This window comes from Microcaecilia unicolor, chromosome 1, assembly GCF_901765095.1.
Source record: "Microcaecilia unicolor chromosome 1, aMicUni1.1, whole genome shotgun sequence".
Taxonomy (NCBI): Eukaryota; Metazoa; Chordata; class Amphibia; order Gymnophiona; family Siphonopidae; genus Microcaecilia; species Microcaecilia unicolor.
The window spans coordinates 503,852,617-503,874,749 of NC_044031.1; the positions used below are offsets into that span (position 1 = coordinate 503,852,617).

Sequence of the window (22,133 nt, forward strand, 5' to 3'; positions counted from 1 at the left end):
GGGCTAACTCCCGTGGTCTGAATTAATAAACCATGTACTCTAGCAGAAGTTGAGAGAGCTATCCTTTCTTTAAAAAAAGGCTGTGGGGTCAGACTACGACCTGCTGAATTATATATGCAACTGAAGAACAAGTAGATCCTATTTTGATGGAAATATTTAATGAGATTATTGTAATTAGGCACGTGCCCGATTTCTTGTTATGCTGCCTCTATTACTATTATCTCTAAAGAGGGGAAGGATTTAACATCATGTGTTATAGGCCTATTTCTATGAAATACAGATAATAAAATTTTCATGAATATTCTTAGTAAGCATATTGACCATTATGTTACAGAAATGATCCGAATGTCTTTGAATCTAGTAAACTGCAGATTGACTCAGTGGCGGTCTGTTTAGATGCTGAAAAGGCTTTCGATAAGGTCGAATGGCCTTATCTTTGTTTCAAGTTTTAGTCTTTAGGTTTTGGATCAAATTTTTTTGAGGGGGGTTAATAGCCCTTTATAAAGCACCCTCTGCCTCTATTAGCTGAAGAGAGACACTAGACTAGGGTGCTCCCTTTCCCCATTCATTTTTGCTTTATACAATGAGGGCCCTGTTTACTAAGGTGCACAAGCAATTTCAGCACATGCTAAAATTAGTGCGCACCAAACACTAGAGTTGTCCATATGTTCCTATGGGCGACTTTAGCACTTAGCATGTGCTAAAAATGCTAGCACGACTTTAACACAGCTTAATAAACAGGGCCCCGAGTCTTTTACAAGTTGTAATAGAGTCCCTGATCATGATGGGCCTGAGCAGCCTAATGTTATTTCTTTATATGTATATGATACTTAAATTTATCTGTCAGACCAGAAGGAATCACTTTCTGCCTTACTATTATTCGAGAGTTTGGTATGTTGTCTGGGTATATAATTAATTTAGATAAGTCCACTAATATGCCATGCAACTCATACACTATGGGGCTCATTTTCAAAGCACTTAGACTTACAAACTTCCATAGGTTACTTTGAGGGGCATAATCAAAAGGGGCGCCCAAGTTTTCCTGAGGACGTCCTCGCAAATCGACCCGGCGAAGGGGCGGGGATATTATCGAAACAAGATGGGCGTCCATCTTTCGTTTTGATAATACAGTCGGGGACGCCCAAATCTTGACATTTAGGTCATCCCTAGATATGGTCGTCCTTAGACTTGGTCGTTTCTGATTTTCAGCGACAATAGAAACTAAGGACGCACATCTCAGAAACAACCAAATGCAAGCCATTTGGTCATGGGAGGAACCAGCATTCGTAGTGCACTTGTCCCCCTGACATGCCAGGACACCAACCGGGCACACTAGGGAGCACTGCAGTGGACTTCATAAATTGCTCCCAGGTACATAGTTCCCTTACCATGTGTGCTGAGCCCCCCAAAACCCACTACCCCCAACTGTACACCACTACCATAGCCCTTACGGGTGAAGAGGAGAACCTAGATGTGGGTACAGTGGGTTTCTGGTGGTTCACATTTACCACCACAAGTGTAACAGGTGGGGGGGGGGGGGGGTGGGGGGGCCTGGGTTCGCCTGCCTGAAGTGCACTGCACCCACTAAAACTGCTCCAGGGACCTACATACTGCTGCGATGGACCTGAGTATGACATTTGAGGTTGTACTGAGGCTGGCACAAAAGATTTTTAAATCTTTTTTTTAAAGGGTGGGATGGGGGTTAGTGACCATTGGGGGAGTAAGGGGAGGACATTTGGTCACTTCAGGCACCTTTTTGTGGCTTGGTCGTAAGAAAAAAAAAAAAGGACCAGGTAAAGTTGTCCAAGTGTTCGTCAGGAACGCCCTTTTTTTTCCATTATGGCTTAAGGACGCCCATGTGTTAGGCACGCCTAAGTCCCACCTTCGCTACGCCTCCGACACGCCCCTGGGAACTTTGTCCCCGTGACGGAAAGCAGTTGGGACGCCCAAAATCGTCTTTCGATTATGCCGATTTGGGCGACCCTGTGAGAAGGACACCCATCTTGCGATTCGTGTCGAAAGATGGGCATCCTTCTCTTTCGAAAATAAGCCTGAATGGGGCTCATTTTTAAAAGAGAAAAACATCTAAAAAGTGGCACAAAGCAGCATTTGAACGAATTTTTCACAAAAAACTTCCAAATCAGTATTTTCAAAACCTATTTTTAGACATTATTCTATGAAGTCCGTCAGAAGCGTGTTCAAATCACAAGGGGAGTGTTGGGGTGTTTCAAGGGCGGGATTAGGGCGTGCTTAACGCTTTGACATTTTACAGCCATAATGGCACAAAACAAAAATGTCCAGGACTAAAACTAAGATGTTTTGCGCTAGACCTGTTTTTTAGAACGAATAAGGCACTAAAAGGTGCCCTAAATGAACAGATGACCACTAGAGGGAATAAGGGGTGACCCCCACCCCACTGACACCCTCCCACCCCCCAAAATAAAAATATGACTTACCAGCCTCTATGACAGCCTCAGATGTTAAAGCCAGGTCAATAGGAGCAGCATGCAGATCCCTAGAGTAGTATAGTAGTCGGTGCAGTTCACTATGGAGTAGGGGACTCAGGTCCCTATATCCCTCTACCTGTCACACTTGTGGTGGAAACTGTGACCCCTCCCTAAGTCACCAAAGCCCTACTCTACTATAAATGCCCCCTCTGTAGTGGTGTACAGTGTGGGGGGGGGGGGGGGGTAGTGGATTTTGGAGGGCTCAGGGGACAAGATAAGGAAGTAAAAGTGAGATGTGTACCAGGGTGCATTTTTATGAAGACCACAGACGTGCCCTCTAGGGTGCCCCATTGCTCTCCTGGGATGTCTGGGGGATTAGTGTACTAAAAATGCTGGTTCCTCCTACATCTCAATGGCATGAACCTCTACATTTTGAACTTATTGGGGGGGGGGGGGGGGCAGAAATGGACCAAAAAAACAACATATCCAAAGCAGACAACCTTGTTCGAAACAGAATTTTCGAAAAAGAATGTCTATCTTTTTTTTTTCCAAAAATAACCTATTAGGATTTTGGACGTTTTGTGCAAAACGTCATATTGAAAACGCCCCTCTAATTTTGTAAGTCTAAGTGCTTTGAAAATACGCCTCCACGTCACAACTTCTCAAGGAGGTTATTACTAAATTATGGGGTCCTTTTACGAAGCTGTGGCAAAAAGGGGCCTGCGTTGGCATCGGCACGTGTGTCTGACATGCGCCGAGGCTCCCTTTTACTGCAGCGGGTAAAAGGCAGGGCTTTTTTTTTTTTAAATGGATGTGCGGCAAGTGAAACACTTGCTGCGTGCCCATTTTGGGTGGGAGCACTTACCGCCACCCATTCAGGTGGCGGAAAGGACTCTCGCGCTATCATGGCGGTAACCGTGCAGTGCGTGACACTGCCCAATTACTGCCGGGTACACTCCAGCACTACAAAAATAAAAATATTTTTATAGCTCTGGAAATGGCGCGCACAGGGGGTGCGAACTACCACTGGGCTGCTGCGGTAGCTCAGCGGTAATTCCCTTTTAGCGAGGTAGTCCAGTGGTACTTCCCTTTTAGCAAGCGGTAAGCCCACGTTGGGCCCGTGAATGACATGCATGATAAATTTACATTGAAGGGCCCTTTTACTAAGCTACGGCAAAAAGTAGCTTGTGGCAGTGCAAGTGCGTCTTTTGGGAACGTGCCAGGCCAGTTTTTCCGTGTCCTGGAAAAAGGGCCCTTTTTTTAAAGGGCCAGAAATGGACGTGCGGCAAAATAAACATCCAGCAAGCGTCCATTTTCGGCCTGAGACCTTACTGCCATCCATTAACGAAACCGTAATGTCTCACGTGCTATGCGGGTGGTAGGCATGCAGCGCACGTCCACTGCCGTTTACCGCTGGGTAAGCGCCATGCGCTAGAAAGTATTTTCTACCATGTGTTTTTAGCACGCCCCAAATTCAGAATTATCGCCTGGGGCACGTCGTAGCTGAGCAGTAATGCCAATATTGCGCGCGCTGGATGTGTGTAGGCCCTTATGCGCCTTTATAAAATGGCCCCTGAATCACCAAAACTGCTCAAATACCAGCAGCAAAGCACAGCAGCCTCTACCCCTCTCCTACCTATTTACATAGTTGCTCAGACTTCCCTTCTAAACTCTCCTCAGTTAAAATCTTTCTTTTCTGAGACCAAACTTGAGTTCTAGCTTCCTTACCTTGTTGTTACTGCAGAAGTTTAAAAAAAAAGTGGTGCTTTTAAATAGTGCCCTATCACTTTGCTCCACCCAAGAACAAATCAAGGCCTTACCTCTCCCTCCCCATCATCCAGTATCTCCGCTTCTTCTTCCCCAAAGTCCAGCATCTCTCCTCATCTTGTCCCTACACCCTCCCATAGAAATGAATCTCCACTTCCTGTCCCTACTTCCCCACTTTGCTACCCTCTTCTCCATCAGCTTCTCTTCCTCTTTTCTTCCTCCTGCCTTTCCAGTGCTGCTGCCACTGTCATTGCGCTCCTTCTTCCAGGGCTGAAGGGACAAATGGATTCAGTACCAGGGCAGGGTATTTAAGCATAAGCCCGTGCTCGAATGCTGCTACATGCTGCTCCCCATCTAATGTAGGCTTCCTGTCGGAGGGAGAGAAGTGAGGCCTGGCAATGCTTGCGTGTAGGCCTTTGGGTCAAGACCCTGCGCTGTCCCTTAGGCTCCTGATAAAGGGCAGGGCGGCAATAAAGAACTAGAACAGCACTATTCAAGTTATTCCATTAACCTCCACAGAGTACCTAGTCATAAAATAAAAGTCATTTAAATCTGTATGCTTTTTAAAATCTCAGGATTTCCAACGTGCAACAGCAAACCTCATGTTACGCGTTAATGGCTCCAGACACCTCTTCGAGAGAGTGCAGTCATTTTTGTTGTCGCTCAGACCTTGCCAAGTTCCCATAGTGTGCATCTGAATCCTTTAATGTATTACAAGCTACACAGTTTTCATTATTTAGTCATTTGTTTCAGGTGTAAGACAATTCAGGTACCTTCAGAAAATAGAAGGAATCGACTGAAAATAATAAGAAAGATCATAAGGAATGTCAAGTCAAATGCGAAGTGCTGATAAGGAAGGCTAAGAGGGAATTCGAAAAAAAGATTGCGTTGGAGGCAAAAACACATAGTAAAAAAATCTTTTAGGTATATTAAAAGCAGGAAGCTGGCAAAAGAAATCGGTTGGACCGCTAGATGACCGAGGGGTAAAAGGGGCGATCAGAGAAGACAAAGACATAGCGGAGAGATTAAATGAATTCTCTGCTTTAGTCTTCACCAAGGAAGATTTAAAGAGATACCAATGCTAGAAATCGTATTTTTAGCTGACGAGTCGGAGAAACTGAATGAATTTTCTATAAACCTGGAGGACGTAATGGGGCAGTTCTATAAATCGAAGAGTAGCAAATCTCCTGGACCAGATGGTATTCATCCCAGAGTACTGATAGAACTGACAAATGAATTTGCGGAGCTATTGTTAGTAATATGTAATTTATCCTTAAAATCGAGAGTGGTACCGGAAGATTGGAGGGTGGCCAATGTAACGTGATTTAAAAAAAAGGTTCCAGAGGAGATCCGAGAAATTATAGAGCAGTGAGCCTGACGTTGGTGCCGGGCAAAATGGTAGAGACTATTATAAAGAACAAAATTACAGAGCATATTCAAAAGCATGGATTAATTAGACAAAGTCAACATGGATTTTGTGAAGGGAAATCTTGCCTCACCAATCTATTTCTTTGAAGGGGTGAACAAACATGTGGATAAAGGTGAGCTGGTTGATATTGTGTATCTGGAGTTTCAGAAGGCGTTTGACAAAGTACCTCAAGAAAGACTCCAGAGGAAATTGGAGAGTCATGGGATAGGAGGTAGTGTTCTATTGTGGATTAAAAACTGGTTAAAAGATAGAAAACAGAGAGTAGGGTTAAATGGTCAGTATTCTCAATGGAGAAAGGTAGTTAGTGGGGTTCCCCAGGGGTCTTTGCTGGGACCGCTCCTTTTTAACATATTTATAATTGACCTAGAGATGGGAGTAACTAGTGAGGTCATTTAAATTTGCTGACGACACAAAGTTATTTAAAGTCGTTAAATCACGGGAGGATTGTGAAAAATTACAAGAGGACCTTACGAGGCTGGAAAACTGGGCATCTAAATGGCAGATGATGCTTAATGTGAGCAAGTGCAAAGTGATGCATGTGGGAAAGAGGAACCCGAATTATAGCTACGTCATGCAAGGTTCCACGTTAGGAGTCACAGACCAAGGAAGTGATCTAGGTGTCGTCCTTGATGATACGTTGAAACCTTCTGCTCAGTATGCTGCGGCGGCTAAGAAAGCAAATAGAATGTTAGGTATTATTAGGAAAGGAATGGAAAACAAAAATGAGGACGTTATAATGCCTTTGTATCGCTCCATGGTGCGACCGCACCTTGAATATTGTGTTCAATTCTGGTCACCGCATCTCAAAAAAGATATAGTGGAATTAGAAAAGGTGCAGAGAAGGACGACGAAAATGATAAAGGGGATGGGACGACTTCCCTATGAGAAAAGGTTAAAGTGGCTAGGGTTCTTCAGCTTGGAGAAAAGGCAGCTGAGGGGAGATATGATAAAGGTCTATAAAATAATGAGTGGAGTTCAATGGATAGATGTGAAGCATCTGTTTACGCTTTCCAAAAATACTAGGACTAGCGGGCATGCAATGAAGCTACAAAGTAGTAAATTTAAAACGAATCAGAGAAAATATTTCTTCACTTAACGTGTAATTAAACTCTGGAATTTGTTGCCGGAGAATGTGGTGAAGGCGGTTAGCTTAGTAGAGTTTAAAAAAGGTTTGGACGGCTTCCTAAAGAAAAAGGCCATAGACTATTATTAAATTGGATGTGGGGAAAATCCACTATTTCTGGGGATAATCAGTATAAAATGTTTTGTACTTTTGGGGGATCTTGCCAGGTATTTGTGACCTGGATTGGCCACTGTTGTAAACAGGATGCTGGGCTTGATGGACCTTTGGTCTGTCCCAGTATGGCAATACTTATGTACTTATATACCTGTACAGAGAGACTCCAGGAATGAAAGTTTGAAGTCAGCGGCTCTAGTTCAAGCGAGTGCAACAGATCCTTAGGGAAATTTCTGAATATCTTGCTCATCTCTGGACCTAAACAGGAAAGAAAGGCACAATGAGAAAGAAAAATATATAAAGCATTTTTTTTCTATTTTACTACTGAGACAAGTCAACATTACTGACATATAGGACTGAATTAATTCAAATCTTCTCCCTTCCCTCTCTAAGCAGAGCTTAACAACTCCAAGCATATGGCATCTGAAACTTGTGACTAACCTGTAGGAGAGAAACTTATGCACACAGGTTGCCCTGTAGTGACAAAAAGTCTGAAAATAAAACACATCACTTTGGAAACAGAATGCTGGGCTTGATGGACCTGTGGAGGGGCATAATCGAAAGGGATGCCCAAGTTTTGCTGAGGACGTCGTCGCAAAACGTGCCGGTGAAGGGGCGGGGAAACCCGTATTATCGAAACAAGATGGACGTCCATCTTTCGTTTCGATAATACGGTCGGGGACACCTAAATCTTGACATTTAGATTGTCCTTACAGATAGTCATCCCTAGACTTGGTCGTTTCCGATTTTCGCCGATAATGGAAACTAAGGACACCTATCTCAGAAATGACCAAATGAAGCCCTTTGGTCATGGGAGGAGCCAGCATTCGTAGTGCACTGGTCCCCCTGACATGCTAGGACACCAACCGGGCACCCTAGGGGGCACTGCACTGGACTTCAGAAATTGCTCCCAGGAACATAGCTCCCTTACCTTGTGCACTGAGCCCCCAAAACCCACTACCCACCACTACCATAGCCCTTACGGGTGAAGGGGGCACCTAGATGTGGGTACAGTGGGTTTCTGGTGGGTTTCGAAGGGCTCACATTTACCACCACAAGTGTAACAGATGGGGGGGGGATGGGCCTGGATCCGCTTGCCTGAAGTGCACTGCACACTGAAACTGCTCCAGGGACCTGCATACTGCTATCATGGACCTGAGAGTATGACATTTGAGGCTGGCACAAAATATTTTTAAAGATGTTTTTTTGAGGATGGGAGGGGGTTAGTGACCACTGGGGGAGTAAGGGGAGGTCATCCCTGATTCTCTCCGGTGGTCATCTGGTCAGTTCGGGCACCTTTTTGTGGCTTCGTCGTAAGAAAAACAGGACCAGGTAAAGTCGTCCAAGTATTCGTCAGAAACGCCATTTTTTCCATTATGGGTCGAGGACGCCCATGTGTTAGGCATGCCAAAGTCCCGCCTTCGCTACGCCTCTGACAAGCCCCTGTGAACTTTGGTTATCCCCGCAATGGAAAGCAGTTGGGGACGCCCAAAATCGGCTTTCGATTATGCCGATTTGGGCGATCCTGTGAGGATGCCCATCTTCTGATTTGTGTCGAAAGATGGGTGTCCTTCTCGTTCGAAAATAAGCCTGTTGGTCTCTTCCAGTGTGGCAATACTTATATATTTATGTACTTATGGAAAGGAGGTTGCAACATGAGTAGTAAATCCTGGTAATAGGGAAAGGTTGCAAAACAATTAAAAATGCAAAGCTGCACCCAGAACAAACCCTTTAAAAGAAAAGAAAAGGTCAAAAGGGTAAAGGGTTATGGATTTGATATACTGCCTTTCTGTGGTACAACCAAAGTGGTTTACATGTATTATATGCAGATACTTTCTGTGTCCCACAGAAAACACAACACCAAAAATTAGACAGAAAGAAAAAATAATAAGCAAAGTAACAAAAATTATAAAAAAGTGACTCAGATTCTGAAACTTATTTGGCTGATGACCATGGTTTCTAACTATTTTCCCAGCCTGGCTGAGTAGATTTAAGAACTGTTCTTTTTAGAGAAAACTCATGTGCTAACAGTGTGCATGACCTGCTGGAGGGCCCACAGGAATAAAATACCCAGGTCGCCCCTCCTCCCACTTCCTGGTCATCTCTCATGAACTGGCTTGTAATGGAGTAGTCACCTATTGCTTAGCGCAGCAAGCTGAGAACCAGGGAAGCCAGGTTGAAATCTGCTTCTCCCACCAATAACCCCTGCGACCTTAGTAAAGTCTTTTTCAAGCTACAAACTTACATTGCAAACGTTTGGACCAGGGACTTACAGGTACTACCTCAATTATAACTCGCCTTGGAGTCACTTTCCTGCACAGAATCCAGAAGGAGGAGGTCACTATGCAGCCTGTGAGGGCGTACTATTTCAGTATTTGTCCTCACACTCAACCTGCAGCCTTCCTAATCTGCTTTGGAGGGTTGAGGCGGAGGTGGGGGAAGAGGAGGGATTAGAGGCATAGTGAGGAAAGATGGAACCTAGGGAAGGACTGGTGATATACTGATGGGAAAAGGAAAGTACTACTACTACTTATCATTTCTATAGCGCTAGAAGGCATACGCAGCACTGTACACTGCTGGGGATGCATACAGTGTGCAGATTACTGGCAATTATACGACTGAATTAAAGGTTCCACCAACCACTGACTTCCCAGCAGAAAAGTGTTAAGGTAACCAGCTGGTAATATTTCATTTGGTATTATGAAGGAAAAAGTGGTCACCACCACAAATTTACTAGTCAAATCCTCATTTCAACTGCATGCTAAAGCCTTTCAGGAGGCAACTCTATAAGGGGGTGGGTGCTTTAAGTGGTAAAGTACACACCCACTTTGGGGCATTGTACTAATTTGCACACGGATGTGGCATTATACATGTGTATTACAGAATATCAACCAGTTGAGTAGAATGCACCATGTCTTGAAGGCGTGTACTTTGCTGGTAGGTGTGCACAACGACGAAGTCTGGGTGAAGCCTGGGCACAGCATACAAGTCCGCTCCTACTTTCCTTTACAAAATAGCACCTAAGAAAGCACTTTCTTACCTTCTTATATTGGGCATCCCTTTATAAAAATTACCCCCACAAGCTATGATGAAAATAGAAGTGGAAGAACTGGACAGTAGCAAGATGATTATTTCTTCTTCACATAAAATATACATGAATAGCAGCAAAGCAGCCAATATATTGTTGGTGTGTACGTCCCACTGCTCTAACATTTCCTGTTTTAGGATGAAGAGGAAGGGCTTGAGTCTTCTTCTCAATGACCTTGGTTACTTCCTCCTTAGGCCTACTTGATCATTTTGAGCAGCCTGGAGCACAGGCTGTGGTAATCTTTGGTGGAGGGCCACTCGTGGAATCTGGCCATAGGAAGAGTGCCCAGAATCCGAGCCAGCTGACTAAATCTGTTGTGAACTTGGAGGTGGGGCAAGGACCCCACTGGGAAGTTAAATCACATCCCTTAATTGCTAGAGGAGAGCTTCATGTGCAGCTGGAGATAATGGTTTTACATTTGAATTTAAACTTATGAAGCTTGAGAATGTTTCTTTGGATTTATCTGGTTGTAACATGATATGCGTTTAATTGTCAGGATTATTGAAATATATGTAGCACAATTATTGATTATGCTGAATCAGATATACCAATATAAATATACAACTTTAAAGACTAATTGAAACTGCAACAGGGAAACTGGCTTTCATTTCAAGTCCCTCTTCCCCCTCCCTTTGGGAACATTTAAAAGGACAAAAGGCACTACTTCAGAAGTCTTCAAACTTCCTCTCCCCCTCCCACCTGAAGGACTGTTAATAAAAGCTTGGCTGGGTGGGTGCTTGAAGGATCACAAAGACATCTCCACCAGCAGACAGAGGGTCTGGGAAGGTGTAACTCCAGCTATTGACTCAGAATGAAAGAATAAACAGGAAGCCATAAACCACTTGCCACAGTGGACTCAGTGCTCTCCCCCTTCAGATAAGACTTCAGCACATGTGAAGACAAAGGGCCGATGGCATGTGACCCCTTGCAAACTACAATACCCAAGATCCTCTGCAAACTTCAATATCCAGGACTCAGGGAACATTATAAAAGGCCTGGAAACAGTACAGCTCACTCTCTTGGGAGATCTTCTTCTTGGGATCTGCTGCTCTAGGGACCTACAGCTCTACCCTTCTCTCCTGTGACCATGTGCTCATCACTCAGCTTTGTAACAAAGACTTTTCTGTAAGTTAATAATTCATATTTAAACCGGCTACCTTACTTTAAGGTAAAATTATGTATCATACCTGATAATTTTCTTTCCATTAATCATAGCTGATCAATCCATAGACTGGTGGGTTGTGTCCATCTACCAGCAGGTGGAGATAGAGAGCAAACTTTTGCCTCCCTATATGTGGTCATGTGCTGCCGGAAACTCCTCAGTATGTCGATATCAAAGCTCCATCCGCAGGACTCAGCACTTAGAGAATTACACCCACAAAGGGACACTCTGCCCAGCTCACCACCGCCGAAACGGGGGAGGGGAATTAACCCAGCTCATCCCCACACAAGTGGGGGAGGGGAATCCGTCCAGCTCATCCCCGCGGAGCGGAGGAGGGACACCACACCCGCCGATGCGGGGGGATCTGGCTTATCCTGTGTTGTGAATAGGGGGGTCCCGAGCCCCCCAAGAAGGCTAGAGTGACCTCCATCTGACTCCATCTCTAAATAACACTGGTACTGGGGTAATCAGGGGGTTGTGAAGTTCTAAGAGAAATTGCCACTGAGAGAGACGCTAGGTCTAAGGAAAAGGTACCAGCCTTATGACAAACTGGAATCAGATTACAAGTTATACAATGCAGTGAAAGATAGCTGCTGGATGCAACAAAAGCATTTGTACTTACAGCCTTTCATCATTAAGTGAAGCCCACAAACCATCATTTAGAATGAAGAGTTTATTTGCATATCAGATTTTAATCAGGTACATTCATCAGACAAATTCTGAATTCAGCTGACCGGAGCTCTGCTGCTTCCGAGGCGTTGGGGACGGACTCCGAAATTAAGCCCAAATCACCCTTCTTTTATACTCTCTTCTCTCAATAGAAGTCTATGGCTGGACCTATTTTGGGACCTGTTTTTTTTCAACTATTTCTCAATTTCTGTGGTTAAACTGTCGTGTCCTGCCATCTGTTGTTCTGTACCCAACTCTTTCCGTTCCAGCTATTGCAAGTTATTTCGCAATTTCCTCTTTTGTCAACATGTTTTTCTCTTCTGCCAGAACATCTTATTCTTAGCATATCAGTTTCACTTCCCCTTTTTCTATTATCTTATGATCTAAGTTTCATCTTATAGAAAGACAAACTCCATTTTAATAAGTGCTACATTCAATTTGTACCTGATTTTGTTCTATAAGGCCATTAGTAGGTTATCAGGCCTAGGCAGTGCTTTTCAGCTGTACAAAGCTATGTAGTTTGGCCTGCCACTATTCCAGTGGATAGATCTTAGGGTAGAACACATATTAACTTGCAGGAAAAGCAAGTCCATGCTCAGCCAGTCATAGATTTTTAAACCTAGCTGGTATTTTTACAGCCTGAGTCCTAAAATCTGGCCTTCCACCCTTTCGGTGGGCATCCAGTGAGGGCCTCTTGCTGTAGTATAATTATACACCTGCAACCGCAACCGCGGGAGGAGCTGACTGACCCTAACACCGCCGAAGCGGGAGGGGTACAAAGCTGCCCTACAGCCGCACGAAGCGGGAGGGAGTGCCGGCAGAATTTAAATCTCAATCCAGCCCCGTAAAACGGAGGGGAGAGGAATGCAGCAGCTCACTGTAACACAAACTCGTCTCAACTCTTGAAGAATCCAAGTGAAAAAAGAACTTGAACACGAAGTCCTCCTGAAGTAACTGAAGACTAAACTTGAACCTAAAATTCAACCAGAATATAAACAGTACAGATATCTGGGAGGGGCTATGGATTGATCAGCTATGATTAATGGAAAGAAAATTATCAGGTATGATACATAATTTTACCTTCCATATCATCATGCTGATCAATCCATAGACTGGTGGGATGTACCGAAGCAGTACTCACCCAGGGCGGGACATAGAAATCCCTGACCGCAACACTGAAGCTCCAAACCGGGCCTCCGCCCGAACAGCCACAGTCAAGCGGTAATGCCTGGAAAAGGTATGGGCCGAAGCCCAAGTTGCCGCCTTGCAAATCTCTTCCAAGGAGACGGACCCGGCCTCTGCCATCGAGGCCGCCTGAGCTCTAGTGGAGTGAGCCTTCAGCTGGATAGGCGGCACCTTCCCCGCGGCCACATAAGCCGCTGCAATGGCTTCCTTGACCCATCTTGCCACTGTAGGCTTAGCAGCCTGCAGACCCCTACGAGGACCTGCAAACAGGGCAAACAGATGATCCGATTTCCGGAAATCATTGGTCACTTCCAATTATCTGATGATGACACGTCTCACATCCAGACATTTGAGAGCAGAGTATTCCTCTGGGTAGTCCTCCCTCCGAAAGGAAGGGAGACAGAGCTGCTGATTCACATGGAAGCGAGAAACAATCTTGGGCAGGAAGGAAGGCACTGTGCGAATAGTCACTCCTGCCTCTGTGAACTGTAGAAAAGGCTCTCGCCATGAGAGTGCCTGGAGCTCGGAAACTCTTCTGGCTGAAGTGATAGCCACCAAAAAGACTGCTTTCAACGTCAGGTCTTTCAGAGATGCCCTCGACAAGGGTTCAAAAGGCGGCTTCTGCAATGCTCTTAGCACCAGGTTGAGATTCCACGCAGGCACCACTGAGTGCAGAGGAGGGCGCAGGTGATTAACTCCCTTGAGAAAGCGCACCACATCTGGCTGCGAAGCCAGGGAAGCACCCTTCAGGCGGCCCCTGAAGCAAGCCAGAGCCGCTACCTGAACTTTCAGGGAACTGAGCGACAGGCCTTTCTCCAGACCTTCTTGCAGGAACGCCAACACTGAAGAAATTGGAGCAGTGAAGGGAGAAAGTGAGCCTGCTTCACACCACGCTGCAAAGATACGCCAAACCCTGGCGTAAGCAGTAGAAGTAGAGCGCTTCCTCGCTCTCAGCATAGTGGCGATGACCTTGTCTGAGAAGCCCTTCTTTCTCAGACGCTGCCGCTCAATAGCCAGGCCGTAAGACCAAAGGGGGAGGGATCCTCCATCACCACGGGACCCTGATGTAACAGGCCCTGCTCCACTGGCAGCCGCAGAGGATCGTCGACTGAGAGCCTGATCAAGTCCGCATACCAGGGACGTCTGGGCCAATCCGGACCCACCAGGATTATCCGGCCTGGATGCTTTGCCACCCGGTCTAGCACCCTGCCCAACATGGGCCAGGGCGGGAACACATAGAGAAGCTCTTGTGTCGGCCACTGTTGGAGAAGAGCATCTACTCCCAGGGATCGAGGGTCCCGTCCTCTGCTGAAAAAGCGCGGCACTTGGCAATTGGCCGATGACGCCATCAGATCTAGGCTCGGCTGGCCCCAGCGCTTCGTGATGTCCAAGAACGCCTGAGCAGATAGCTGCCACTCTCCGGGCTCCAAGGTATGGCGACTGAGAAAGTCCGCCTTGACATTCATGACTCCGGCAATGTGGGCCGCTGACAGCTGCTCCAGGTTCGCTTCCGCCCACTGGCATAGATTCATAGCCTCCTTGGCTAGAGGGGCGCTCTTGGTACCTCCCTGGCGGTTGACATAGGCCACAGCCGTGGCATTGTCCGACAGGACCCGTACCGGCTTCAACGCCAGTACCGGGATGAACTCCAAAAGCGCCAACCGAATGGCTCTGAGTTCCAGGAGGTTGATAGACCACTTTGCCTCTGCAGGAGACCAGAGCCCCTGCGCTGTCCTTCCCAAGCAGTGGGCTCCCCAGCCCGACAAAGAGGCGTCCATCGTGACGACAATCCACTCCGGGGTCACCAGAGGCATTCCCGCAGACAACTTGTCTGTCTGCATCCACCAGCTCAGCGCCTTGCGCACTGCTGGGTCCAAGGGAAGGCGCACAGCATAATCCTCCGACATCGGAGTCCAGCGCTGCAGCAAAGAGTGTTGTAGTGGTCTCATATGAGCCCTGGCCCAGGGCACTACTTCCATCGTGGCCGTCATAGAGCCCAATAGCTGCACATAGTCCCAAGCCCGAAGAGGAGAGGCTACTAGGAACTGGTCCACCTGAGCCTGAAGTTTGACAATCCGATTGTCTGGCAGGAACACTCTGCCCACTTGGGTGTCGAATCGAACTCCCAGATACTCCAGGGACTGAGTCGGGCGCAGCTGGCTCTTCTCCCAGTTGATGATCCATCCCAGGGAGCTCAAAAGAGCAACTACCCGGTCCACAGCTTTGCCGCACTCTGCATAAGAGGGGGCTCGGATCAACCAGTCGTCCAGATAAGGATAGACTTGTACTCCTTCCTTTCGCAGGAAGGCCGCGATGACCACCATTACTTTGGAAAAGGTCCGCGGAGCAGTAGCCAACCCGAACGGGAGGGCTCTGAACTGGAAGTGTCGTCCCAGGACTGCAAAACGCAGAAAGCGTTGATGAGGAGGCCAGATGGGAATATGCAGGTACGCTTCCTTGATGTCCAAGGAAGCCAAGAACTCTCCTGCCTTCACTGCCGCTATAACAGAGCGGAGAGTCTCCATGCGAAAGTGCCGCACTTTCAAGGCCCGATTGACCCCTTTGAGGTCGAGGATAGGCCGGACAGAACCTCCTTTCTTTGGTACCACAAAGTAAATGGAGTAACGCCCCTTGCCAAGCTGACTTTCAGGCACCGGAACGACCGTACCCAGGCGGATCAGATTGTCCAAGGTCTGCTGCACTGCCACAGCTTTGACCGGAGACTTGCAGGGAGAGAGTACAAACCCGTCTCTTAAGGGTCGGCAGAACTCTAGCTTGTAGCCGTCTCTGATGACTTCCAGCACCCAAGCGTCTGAAGTTATTGTGGTACACTCGCCCAGAAACGAGGACAGCCGTCCTCCAATCTGCACTGGGGCGTGGACCAAGGCCCCGTCATTGGGTACGAGACCCTGGGGGAGGACCGGAGGGAGCACCTCCGGGACGGCGGTCTCTGCGAAAGGAATGCTGCTTGGGGGAGAAATTCCTCTTGAAGGAAGAGGGGGCAGAGGAGCCCGACCTGCCCGGGCGGTACCGACGGGCTTCCAGAAACCGTCCTCTGGAGGTACCGGGACGAGTACTAGCCCGAGCCCTGACCTCTGGTAACTTCTTGCCCTTAGACGTGCCGAGATCGGTCACGATTTTGTCCAGCTCGACCCCAAAGAGCAGCTTGCCTTTAAAAGGCAATCTAGCCAGGCGGGATTTAGAGGCGTGGTCAGCAGACCAATGCTTCAGCCAAAGCCACCGCCGCGCAGAGATTGTCTGAGCCATGCCTTTAGCTGAGGCCCTCAAGACATCATACAGCAAGTCTGCCAAATAGGCTAAGCCCGATTCCAGGGCCGGCCAATCAGCCCCCAAGGAATGATCCGAGGGGAAGCCCGCTGCACCATAGTCAGGCACGCCCTGGCCACATAGGAGCCGCAAACTGAGGCCTGCAAACTTAAAGCAGCCGCCTCAAAGGACGACCTTAAGGCCGCCTCCAAACTTCTGTCTTGGGCGTCCTTTAGGGCCGTGCCACCTTCCACCGGCAACGCCGTTTTCTTAGTCACCGCAGTGATTAAAGAATCCACGGTAGGCCACAGATAGGCCTCACGTTCACTTTCAGGCAAAGGATAGAGGCGGGACATAGCCCTAGCCACTTTAAGGCTCGCTTCCGGGACATCCCATTGAGCCGAAATTAAGGTGTGCATGGCATCATGCACGTGGAAGGTTCTAGGCGGGCGCTTCGTCCCCAGCATAATGGCAGCGCCAATAGGGGCTGAGGGAGAGACGTCCTCCGGAGAGGAAATCTTCAAAATGCCCATGGCCTGCACTAACAGGTTGGGCAAATCCTCTGAGCTAAAAAGCCGAGCTGCAGAGGGGTCATCCGCTCCAACCGAGCGGGGATCCGTCTCCTCCAAGGAATCCGCAAGGGAACGTTGGGAGAACTCAGATACGCTGCCCTCATCTACATCGGAGGAGACAAAGTCCTCCAAGGCCTGGGAATCAACCCGAGGGCGTTTACCTCCGGGGACCTCAACCTCTTTACCAGACGAGGGAGCAGGGGCAGCGTTTTGCATAAGGAAGGCCTGATGCAGCAGCAAAACAAACTCGGGGGAGAAACCCCCCAGACTGTGCACTTCCGCAGCCTGGGCTACAGCCCTAGATGCACCCTCAACCGGCGCTCGCAAGAGCGGGGGAGAGACATGCTGCGCATCCAAAATGGCGTCCGGCGCAACACTCCGCGAAGGAGCCGCGCGGGAAGAACGGCGCTTAACTTTAGCCGCTTTGGTGCCGTCGCCCAAATTAAGGGCGTTCATGGCATTAATGTCTCCTACCTCAAGGGCGGCCCAAGAAGAAGCCGTCCGAGCCACGTGGCCGGCCAAGATGGCGGAGGCGAGCAGCGGGGGATGGGCGTTTATGGCGGGAAAAACCGCCACGCCGGAGGAAGGACCGGGACACTCATCGGTCACGAAACTGTCACCCAACAAGGGCGAATCAGGCTTTAAGACCCCCGCATCCCCTCTAGAAGCGCCCAAGCGATCCGGGGAGCGACTCTTTGCGCCCTCGCCCTCCGACGCCATATGCCACGTGGAGATCAATCGGGGAACCCCCTGCCCGCTATAAAAAGGTAAAAATTACCTGCTTTCCGCTCCGAGCTGTAACAACCTGGTGTCCCAGTGAGTAGCTGCAATAAACGTTTAAATAAACGTCGAAATAAACGCCTTTAAGGACGTTCAAAAAATTTTTTTTTTTTTTTTTTAACGGAGCCAGCGGGAGGGGGGAGAAAAGGAGGGACCTGGCGCCACCAGGTTTGCACTTGCTCAAGAAGAGCCCTCAACCCCAGGCACTCAACAAAACCTAAGAATTAGGCTTGGAGGCCTAGCCAGAGCTGCTGCTGTGTGTGACCACCACCTGCTGAGATAGAGAACATACTGAGGAGTTTCCGGCAGCACATGACCACATATAGGGAGGCAAAAGTTTGCTCTCTATCTCCACCTGCTGGTAGATGGACACAACCCACCAGTCTATGGATTGATCAGCATGATGATATGGAAGCACAGATTCTCTGTAAGACTCTTACCTCTCACTGCAATTGTATTAAATAAACTCCTTTTGAAGCTAAATATATGGTCTGTTCTTTACATATGTTCTTAAACCTGGTAAGGCAGGTTAATGCAATCCAATAAATATACTTAATTCCTTTTATTCTTGCAATTGCGAATATTATTATCTTAATAGATAATTGGTGGAGAAATTATAAATATTGGCGAGTGCTCTGGAGCAATATTTCCCCAAATTATAAATTAATTCTTGTAACATGGTCAGCTATTGAAGGACCAGGTAAGTCCCTTTCAGGGTAGCTTTTCCAGCTTTCTTCACAGATGCATGCTTAAGGCAAAGCTCAGACTCAGAAAATTATTGTCTCAGCTAATATGGGAGCCCTTTGCAATGGCCCTATATTGTTTGTTTTTTTTTTCTTTTATGTGGTTTTGTTTTTTCTTTTGATCTTTTGGTACTCACTTCCAACATATTGTGGACTGGAATACTGGGAATATTTTTTTCTTTTAGTTTATGGTAACTAACTTTGATAATTTTCTTTCCCACCTTTCTTTCTGATATTTCTTCGCTTTGTACTTTTTGCAACTGACATAAAATATATACACAGTACATTTACTAATAGAGCTTGACACCCAAAATATATAGAGCAAACATTTTCCCTGGCAGCTAGAAATAATTGTTCTTTATGAGACACCAAATTTTTGGCCAACATGGTCTAGAGAAATGTATCATGTAGTCAAAGTGGAAATGTTAAGATTTCAAGTTTTATGGAAGGGTGGGAGGTTGCATGGGGGAAGGTAAGGACACACTGAACATTCAATTATATGTTATGTTATGACAGATCTTACATTCTGCCTATACCTTGACTGCCCCTCCCCCCAATATTCAAAACTATTTAACCGGCAAGGAATGGCCCCTGGCCATTTAAATGGTACTTAGGGGGGCTTTTACTAAAGATTAGCTTGAGTTATCGGCAGCAGGGCCCATTTTATTCCAATGGGCCCTGTTGCAGATAACTCGAGATAACCTTTAGTAAAAGACTCCCTTAGTCAGCTATCTGGCGATATTCAGTGGGAGAAAGCCAGCTGTCTCCTGCTGAATATCGCCAGTTAGTGCTTAGCAGCTAGCTGGTTATATTGCACAATATAATCGACTATCTGCCAATTTTCAGCACTTCATTGGCCAAGTTTAGCAGCCAAATTTGGCCGCGTCAATATCTGGAATATCTCTGGCAGGTTCCAACTTAACCAGCCAGCCCTGAAAATTGGGGTAGAGCAGCAGTTCGAGCCCCCCCCCCCCCCCCCCCCCACTGCTGCCATCTCCCCCAATTGTCGGTCCGATGGATTGGCACTTGAGGACTCCAGGGGCTGGAAGAAAGACCGGGAGCGGTCCCATAGAAGACGCCGGTTTGAGTGAGGAATTTTTAGCATCTTCTGGGCTTAAGCCGACGCTGAGCCTCAATCAAACAGCTCTTCCCCTGCAACCGCAAGGCTCAAGTTCTCCCATTTGAATCGATGGGGCCGCCGTTGGAAAGTGAGCAAGGCTCCGGATCGAGGGAGGCTCTAATACAACAGGGAGAGTCAGGAAAGAAGGACAAACAACACTCTCCCAGGTGATCACGCCTGCTGGGACTGAAGCGGAAAATCAAAATGCTTCCGATCAGAGAAGGCAGCAGTTTCAACGTTGGAAACGATACCTGAATTTCTTACCAGGAAACCTGAAGAGGTAACTTTAGACTCTCTTTGATCACTAATTTCACATTTAGGTAAAACCTTTCTTACACAAGCAAGTACTGCTTCACAGAAAGTCTCCTATATGGAGCAGAGAATAGAAAAGTCTGAGACTGAAGTTAAATCCATGGTTGTACGAATGGAACAAATTGAAAAAAATATTCTTAAGGTGGAAAATACACAGTTTTCAACGATTAAGGATTTATCTAATCTGAGGAGCAAATCTGAAACTTTTTACAATTACCTTAAGAATAATCTTCGATTTACAAATTTTCCAATGGTAACATTGCTGAGGCCATTGGATATGTTGAAACGTTACCTAAAAGAAATACTGGGAATCTCAGAAGACAAATTTCCTCCTTTTACGCAAGTTTACTATTTACCAAAAAAAAATATCAGAGCAACAACTGGAAAATACCTTAGATGTTTCAGCGTTATTGGACAACTCGGACTTAGCCACTGCAGCCACTTTGGTAGCAACAGTGGAATTATTACCGGAAAAGCAATGGTTGTTTCGTATGTTTTTCAGAAATAGAGAGAAACCCTTTTTAGGTTTCAAAATTGAACTATTTCCTGATCTTTCAAGAGAAGCCCAACAAAGACATAAGCAGTTCCTGGTATTAAAGCCAGGTGTCTTGCAATTAGGGGATACTTTTTTTTTTAAGGTACCCCTGTAAATGTATTGTTAGATATAATGCAGTTAAATATATATTTACAGAGCCTACTCATTTAACAACTTTTATAGCAACTAAACAATCATTAGGAGGATAAATAAACTCAAATAGTTAACTATCAGCCTCAACTCTTAGGTACAATATTACCTTAGAATATTTCCTTAATTTTCTTCATTAATCTTGCATCTCATTGAATGTGGACTTGACTGTTTATTTGTATACATTGTTTTCATTTTCTTTACAAGGTTATGTTTCCTTAACTTTATAAGAATAACAACACTTTTATGTACAAGTATAAATTCTTGGTTTAAAGATGTAAATTTATAAACAAATAAAAAATAAAAAAAACTCTGCTAAGCTAACCGCCTTTACCACATTCTCTGGCAAAGAATTCCAGAGTTTAATTACACATTGCGTGAAAAAAAAAAATGTCTCCCATTCGTTTTAAATTTACTACATTGTAGCTTCATCACATGCCACCTAGTCCTAGTATTTTTGGAAAGCGTAAACAGACAATTCACATCTACACGTTCAACTCCACTCATTATTTTATAGACCTCTATCATATCTCCCCTCAGCCGCCTTTTCTCCAAGCTGATGAGCCCTAGCCGCTTTAGCCTTTCCTCATAGGGAAGTTGTCCCATCCCTTTATCATTTTCATCGCCCTTCTCTGCACCTTTTCTAATTCCACTATATCATTTTTGAGATGCGGTGACCAGAATTGAACACAATATTCGAGGTGCAGTCGCACCATGGAGCGATACAAAGGTATTATAACATCCTCATATTTCTTTTTCATCCCTTTCCTAATAATACCTAACATTCTATTTGCTTTCTTAGCCGCTGCAGCACACTGAGCAGTAGGTTTCAACATATCATCAACGATGACACCTAGATCCCTTTCTTGGGCTGTGACTCCTAACGTGGAACCTTGCATGACTTAGCTATAATTCGGGTTCCTCTTTCCCACATGCATCACTTTGCACTTGCTCACATTAAACGTCATCTGCTATTTATAGCATATATATGGAGAAAATGTGGGATACAAACACAATAAATAGTGAATGATACATACCTGTAGCAGGTGTTCTCCGAGGACAGCAGGCTGATTGTTCTCACGACTGGGTGACGTCCGCGGCAGCCCCCACCAACCGGAAGAAGCTTCGCGGGTGGTCCGCACGCAGGGCACGCCCACCGCGCATGCGCGGCCGTCTTCCCGCCCGTGCGTGATCGTTCCCGCCAGTTGAATGACAAGCAAAAACTATGAAGCGCAACTCCAAAGGGGAGGAGGGAGGGTAGGTGAGAACAATCAGCCTGCTGTCCTCGGAGAACACCTGCTACAGGTATGTATCATTCACTTTCTCCGAGGACAAGCAGGCTGCTTGTTCTGAAGACTTGCGGTATCCCTAGCTCTCAGGCTCACTCAGGATACAACAGAAAATTGACCTACGAAGAACAACTAACTGAGAGTGCAGCCTGACCAGAATAAATGCGGGTCCTGGAGGGTGGAGTTGGATTTACACCCCAAACAGATTCTGCAGCACCGACTGCCCGAACCGACTGTCGCGTCGGGTATCCTGCTGGAGGCAGTAATGTGATGTGAATGTGTGGACAGAAGACCACGTCGCAGCCTTGCAAATCTCTTTAATAGTGGCTGACTTCAAGTGGGCCACTGACGCTGCCATGGCTCTAACACTATGAGCCGTGA

The 22,133-nt window shown here is 46.6% G+C and overlaps 1 protein-coding gene across 2 annotated transcripts in view; it reads right to left on the reverse strand.

Annotated features, from left to right (window-relative positions):
• GGH (gamma-glutamyl hydrolase) overlaps window positions 1–22,133 on the reverse strand; it is a 110,599-nt gene that overhangs the window by 14,092 nt on the left and 74,374 nt on the right. For both annotated transcript variants that reach the window (XR_003943383.1, XM_030214917.1), the window contains exon 6: window positions 7,032–7,138. Coding sequence is in view for 1 of the 2 variants with exons in the window: in XM_030214917.1 (XP_030070777.1) it covers window positions 7,032–7,138 (107 nt within the window). In the remaining variant the exon portion in view is untranslated. The remainder of the gene's footprint in view (window positions 1–7,031; window positions 7,139–22,133) is intronic.